Consider the following 7,451-nt stretch of genomic DNA (forward strand, 5'->3'; position numbering starts at 1 on the left):
GCCTTCCTCTCCCCACCTCCACTTTTCCTTTGTAATGTGTTATCGAGGACCTAAATTCCTTCACTTTTCCCCCTTTGTTCTCCATGATAGATAAGCTGATATATTTTCTTTTCTTTTGTAATGCCAAAAATTCACTCCAGCGAAAGTGGCTTAAACACTTCTAATCGCTGCTTCCAAATTACACTATCTCCACAGGTACATACTGCCATTGGTGCCATATTGCTTCTACGTATATTCTCACATTTATTTCTTCATCTAGTTGAAGCTATGCCATTCACATAACCAAATAAGAGCCACCAATATGAGTTGGAAATCATCACTTGTGGTTGTGGGATGTCTATGCTAGAGAGGAATTCTTATGGATGATTGACAAATTCAATAAGTCATACAAATTGTTGCTTCATCTGACTGCACATTGCCTTTAGTTTCTAGACATATTGTCCTTTAACAGGATGATGATGCAGATGAAGTGGAGGTGGGGCGAGGAGGTGGGTGCGGCGGTGGTGGCGAGAAGAGGGGGTGGGTGCGGCTGTGGCGGCAGGTGAGTGCGACGGGGCTGGCGACGGCAGGGGGCTGGGTGGCCGACGGCGAGAGCGGGAGCGGTGGTGGGGGGCAACGGCGGCCTTGGCCGGAGGGAGAGAGAGAAAGAGAGAAAAGAAAGAGAAAGTGTGTGTGTGTGAGAGAGAGAGAGAGAGAGGGGAGGGGGGAGGGAAAATTTAGTGGGCGAGAGAGTTCTGGGGAGGGGGGAATGCAAAAGGGGAGGGGGGTTGGAAATGCAAAAAATAAAACTTTTCTGTAAGATTTTCTGTAGGACATTCTGGACGTGTAGCATTGTCCTTATGTATATGTACGGGAAAATGCTATTTGTACATAAGCTTTTGTACAGAATGCTTACAGAAATGATATATCGCGATATATTGACATCAAAATATCGCGATATTTCGCGATATTTTGATCCTATTCATCCCCTTCTCCCTCTCCCCCTTCCCTTGCCACTGCAACTTCGCCTCCGCCTGCTCTCGCCGTCGCCTCGCCTCGCCACTGCAACCTCCGCCACCTCGCCCGTCGCCTCTACCGCCTCGCCCCGTCGCCTCTACCGCCTCATCGCGTCGCCTCGGCTGCCTTGCGGTCGCGCCTCGCCTCGCCGCTTGCCGCTGCCGCTAGGGCCGACGGTGTGAGAGGGAGAGCGAGAGAGAGAGGGGGAGAGAGAGATGCTGCATTTGGGGCATTTGGGTCATTAATTGCAAGGGTAAAATGGATATTTTGATTGCCCTGTAAATGTTTCTGTAACCTTTGTTCTGTACAAATAGCATGACCCATATGTACGTGTGGACGAATCTTTTATCTTTTCTGAAATATATATATATGGAGAGAGAGAGAGAGTCATAGCCGAAATGATATGATAATAATTTGGCATCATGTACTTATACGTTTTTCTTTTTAAAAAATTAATACATTCCAAAACAATTTGGCTTCGTTTCATTTCCACTGAAGACTTTTGTATTGTGAACCATAATCAAACTGACTTGGATCCTAAAAAATCAATTAAAGTTGGGTCTTGAATTAATTTATATTTGCATAACTAAATCTGATCAAGATATATAGTATTTGCATGTTGATGTGTCATGGCTAAAAGATCATTAGAAGACTAAAAAAGTTTAAAATAATTTTTTGAGACAAAAATGTGTAATTTTTCCCTAATCAGGAGAGGAGGGGATCTCACACAACGCTTAAACTAAATAATTTTGACATTCAAAAATCTCTCTGAAAGTCATATGAAGGGGATAGACATTATGCATAAAGAATTTTAATTATAATAATATCTCAGAATATTAAGATAAATATTATTCATGAAAATTATAATCTAGTAAATTCTAAAATATTAAGATAAATATTATCTATTATAATCTTAATTCTAGGAGATTTAGGAAAACTCCATCCTCCTCTATAAATAAATAAAACCTCATTTTAGAAAATATGATACTAGTTTTAATATGCCCTTCAAATTTTCGATATTTGACTTAAAAATCAAAGTGTTTACACATAGACTTTCCTTTCCCCTTTTTGATTGCAATTAATTATGCACATACCAAACTCATTCTCACTCACCTTCAAGCCATTCCATGCAAGCATTGAGACACATCCCAAATTTTACTCAAATAACAAAACTTATTACTCGAATAACTAAGGTATGAATTTTAAATTTGAAATAATTGATAGATTGTTACTCGACTAAAGTATGACATTACTTGAGTAACGTAGCTCGCACAATTTGAAAATTTAAATTTTTTAGCTATTGGGTCGCATTCAATGCAGTCTAAAATGATATTTAATGCTCTCTGATCAAATATGTAATATATTTCTCTGTAATATGCCTTTGATTTCTTTGAGATTACATGCACTAACATGATTTCTCATTTACAAAGAACAAGCTCTTCATGCTCATTGATTTCTAGAGTGTTATTCTCTTTGTGTTGAGCTTAATTTATGAGGACCCCTAGTATTAGGAGTATTTTTCTCTCAATTTGTATTTCATTCTATCTTGTAAAAAGGTTATTCCTTGAGACTTTTAAAAAGCATTGTAAGGTTATAGCTTAAAAGTTAAGGGGTTTGTATAGAGGATAGTGTTTACTTGTACAAAAAACAGTCCATACTGAAGTTAAAAAATCCTTGATGGGAAGTGAAGGTAGTGGATATATAGACAATTAGCTGAATCACTATAAACACATATGCATAATCTTCTTAATTTCTTCCTTGAATTTATATTTGTGTGCATTAATTTATTACATTGTATTTTTAAAGAAGATAAGATCTGGGGAGCCAAATTCACCCCCCCCCCCTTAACATAACTACTTTGACAACCCTATCTAAATGAATGATAGTGAGATAAATGTGATTAGATTTTTGAAACTACATCCAAATTAGTTGTAGAAAAGAATACAGATATATACCTTTATGTGTAAATTGGTAGGCATGCCAAATGGTGTGCTCATAACAATTTTGTTTTAATACAATAATTATTGGAATAATAATCATATTTGGTTCTATTAAACAGTTCTTATTAAACCAACGTGGAAGAGGGGGTGAGGTAAACAATGGAATGGCACGTAATCAAATAAAACCTAAGAAAAAGGAAGTAGCGTAAAGTTTAATAATTTTTATTTGGACTAATAACTTGATTTATCTTCAATTTTAGGTTATTTTTTAATTGTATCCTATTTTAAAAATTATTTAAATTTAATTTTCATATTTTAAGATTAATGTCAATTTTATTCTCGATCAATCTGACAACTAACGTGACAGCTGAGATTGTGTGTTGATGTGTCCAATAATTAACACATCAACAAAATAGTGTCATTTTGCCCTACTTTTATTACAAATCATAAGATAAAATGAGGCTCAAATTAAAATAATTTTTAAAATAAGATAAAATTAAAAAAAAAAAAAACTAAAATTGAGAATACATCAACACGCCACCTCAATTGGGCAAAATTGGGATATAAAGAACATCTTTAAGAACGATGACGCCACCTCACTTGTACTTAATAAGAACATTTTTAAGTACTTTTTTTCATCCTTACACCCTACAATTGGGATATAAAGAAAATAAAGTTATATAAAGGTATCATAGAATGGCATCATGTACTCTCATTTTTGTCTCCGGATATCTCCTGAGTTTTAAAAATTATCTAATCAATTCTTTTTTTTTTTTTAAATTAATTAGCTACGACATCTCTTAAACTAAGTGTCACACCCTTCAACTTTAGCCTTTTTTTTTTCTCTTTGTGGTTATAAAAAAAAAAAAACTTTAGCTTTTTGAAGAGGCTTTATGATTAATTTTAAAGTTTATAAGATATAAGAGATAAAAAAATGAAAATTTATGAAGTAAACGAGTGAATTAACCTTAAATTAAATTAATAATGTGGAAGTCATTCCGTAACCTAATTTGGCTGATTTCTGATGAAAAACTAGTAACACATAATTCTTTATTTTAAAAATTAAATTTAATCATTAGATATCTCTAATTTTAGATTTTGAAATTAAACAATCCAACTAATTTATAAGAATTATTTTTTAATTTTAAATTTTTTTTACAAAAATTTTTTTTAAATATTATTTCTTTATTTATCTGAGGTGTCCAAGTTTCGCTCGACTAATCTTTAAGGAGGGGTGACCTTTCTCCCTGATTTATCCTTTGAATAAATTCAAATTCGAATATAGTTTATATATATTTAAAGTTGGATATTCAATACACTCCATGTGAAATTTAAACCTTTCAATAAGTTGTCGCATTGATTCAAATTCTAATACTTCATGTGAAAATTCAAATGTTTTACCACTTTACAATGTTAAATAATATCTTTTATCCTGATTGAAAAATTAGTAACACATAATTCTTTATTTTAAGAATGAAATTTAATCATTAGAGATCTCTAATTTTAGATTTTGAAATTAACACAATCCAACTAATTTATAAGAATTTTGTTTTTAATTTTAATTTTTTTTTTTTGGCGAGGATTTCTTTTTAAATAATATCCTTTATCCTGATTGTTACGTATGCGTTTTGTCTTCTATCTTCGGCTTTGGCTACAAAGTAGCCTCAATTATCTAACTATCGACATCGAAACTGATTGATAGGGAGACAGCAGAGAAACGGGAATGGCGGAGCCGTGGTTAATCGTCGTCGTCTCCCTCTGCATAGCTCTCTTGCTCAAATCCTTCCTCAACCTAACCCTATTAGCCTCTTCCTCTTCTTCTTCTTCTTCTTCTTCTAGTAAGAAGCTTCCTCCTGGCCCACCTTCTGTTCCGGTCATTGGCAGCTTCCTACTGCTCCGCAAATCATTATCGGAGCTCGAGCGCGTCCTCCGCCGCCTCCGTGACTAGTACGGCCCAATCCTCACTCTCCGTATCGGGTCCCGTCCAGCCATTTTCATCGGTGCCCATTCCACAGCCCACCGCGCCCTCGTCCAGAACGGCGCCATCTTCTCCGACCGACCCAAGGTCCTCCTCCCCACCACCCGTCTTATCAGAAGCAATCAGCACAACATCAGTTCCGCGGACTACGGCCCCACCTGGCGCCTCCTCCGCCGCAATCTCACCTCCGAGATCCTCCACCCGTCTCGAGTTAGATTCTACTCCCGCGCCCGGAAATGGGTGCTCTCCATCCTCATCCACCGCCTCCTCGACTCCGGCGGCGCAGCCGTCAAGGTGGTGGACCATTTCCGGTACGCCATGTTCTGTCTTCTAGTGCTGATGTGCTTTGGGGACAAGCTGAACGAGAAGCAAATCAACGAAATCGAGGCCGTTCAACGCGACTTGCTGTTGAGTTTCAACCGTTTCAACATTCTCAATTTCTGGCCCAGGTTAGGGAAGATCGTGTTCCGCCGCCGCTGGAACGAGCTGATTCGGATTCGCCAGAATCAGGACAGGGTTTTGATTCCTCTCATTAAAGCCCGACTCCAAGTCGTCCAACAACTACGACGGAAGAAGAAGATGCTCAAGGCCGACGAAGATCGTGATGAACAGGAGAAGAAAACGCAAGAAGATAAAGAAGAAGAGGGCGTGGTGGCATATGTGGACACGTTGGTGGACCTGGAGCTGCCGGACGAGAAGAAGAAGCTCAACGACGACGGTATGGTGAACCTCTGCTCTGAGTTTCTCAACGCGGGCACCGACACCACCTCAACGGCCCTGCAGTGGATCATGGCCAACCTTGTCAAATACCCCCACGTCCAAGCCAAGCTGTACGAGGAGATTACGGCGAGTGTGGGGCCGCCGCCGCAACTGAAAACCAAGAAACTCGATGCCTCCATAAGAGAGGATGATCTCCAGAGGATGCCGTACCTGAAAGCTGTGGTTTTGGAGGGGCTGAGGAGGCACCCTCCGAGCCACTTCGTGCTGCCGCACGCGGTGACCGAGGACGTGGAGTTGGAGGGGTACATGGTGCCGAAAAGCTCGACGGTGAACTTCATGGTGGCAGAGATGGGTTGGGACCCCAAGGTTTGGGAGGAACCCATGGAATTCAAGCCGGAGAGGTTCCTTGATGGGGATGGGCATGGGATGAATGAAGGAGTGGACATAACAGGAAGCAGAGAGATAAAGATGATGCCATTTGGGGCAGGGAGGAGGATCTGTCCAGGATTAGGGTTGGCTCTGCTTCACCTGGAGTTGTTCGTGGCCAACTTGGTCTGGTACTTGGAATGGAAGGCCGTGGACGGCGACGAAGTTGATCTATCGGAGAAACAAGAATTCACCGTCGTCATGAAGAACCCACTGCGAGTGCACGTGTCTCCTAGAGTAGCCACCGCTATTTGTTCTATTACAGCAAATAATGGCCACGAAATCGATTCATTCTGCCAGTAGAAGACAGACATGATGCTGCAAGTAGTTTCTATTATCCAGCAATTTGCAAGTAGTTTCCTAAAGGACACGTTAGTTAACAAAATATCTGGGAATCATTCATGTTAATGAGGGTCGGCTCTAGAGGAAAATTGTATACGGAGCCCTAAAATTTAAGCATAATATAAAAATAAAAAAGTTCTCGACCGGAAAACTGAAGGTTTTGGGAATACAAAGATTCTTTGACCACTCACGATTAGTAACCAAGGCTTCCCCGACAGTGCACAATTGGAGAACTTAAGATTCTCTGACTCTGAACTAGAGTTACCCCCATTGATAGGTGTGTTTATATATATATATATATATATATAAAGGCGTGTTTGTGTGTTTATTAGTTATATATGTAATTGTTATATACATTTGTTTTGATAGGTTATTATATAAAGATATATGTATATCTCTGTGTCTCTTTACAGATTATTATTTATTTATTTTTTTGTAGCTTTTTTTTGGTAGCTGATTTGTTGAGAGTTATTTAAAAAGAAAGTGAAAGTTTAAATATATTGAAAGTATTTATTTGGAGCTATTTAAAAGAAAATGAGAGTGATTTGTTTAGCTGATTTTCATACAACAAAAAAATAAAATTCACACTCAAAAAAATGTATTTAACATTTTACTATAAAAAAAAAAATTGTACCATTCAAATGTAATGTGTGATTCTAAAAAGAGATGGACTATTTTTTTCATATAATTTTTTTTTTGAATATCTAGAGTTCCTAATTAAAAGAAAAATTTCGAAGACTTGGCATTTTAACATTTATATGTAATATAACAAAAGAGTTTATGTTTTTTTTTTCACATTTTTAAGAGAGTATAATTATTTATTATTGCTTATAAAATGACTTTGTTATCTGTTGAAATTTTTTTTAGCATAAATTTATGTTTGGACTTTCCAAGTGATAAATGGTGAACCTTAGAATATTTATGATTATAACGGGTTTTGATTTTGATTTTAATTTGATTTCTTTAAAATTAAAATCAGTTAGGAAATATAAGAGTTCAATTTTGAACAATTGTTGTAATTGTTAAAATAATCTATTATAAACATTGGG

The 7,451-nt window shown here is 37.3% G+C and overlaps 1 protein-coding gene across 1 annotated transcript; it reads left to right on the forward strand.

Moving 5' to 3' along the window:
* Window positions 1-5,232: 5,232 nt before the first annotated feature.
* Window positions 5,233-6,363, forward strand: LOC127799800 (cytochrome P450 89A2-like). Its single transcript, XM_052334020.1, has one exon. It carries the CDS (start codon window positions 5,233-5,235, stop codon window positions 6,361-6,363), a length of 1,131 nt encoding a protein of 376 aa, XP_052189980.1.
* The last annotated feature ends 1,088 nt before the right edge of the window (window positions 6,364-7,451 follow it).

The sequence above is a fragment of the Diospyros lotus genome, chromosome 4 (genome assembly GCF_014633365.1).
Source record: "Diospyros lotus cultivar Yz01 chromosome 4, ASM1463336v1, whole genome shotgun sequence".
In the NCBI taxonomy this organism is placed as follows: Eukaryota; Viridiplantae; Streptophyta; class Magnoliopsida; order Ericales; family Ebenaceae; genus Diospyros; species Diospyros lotus.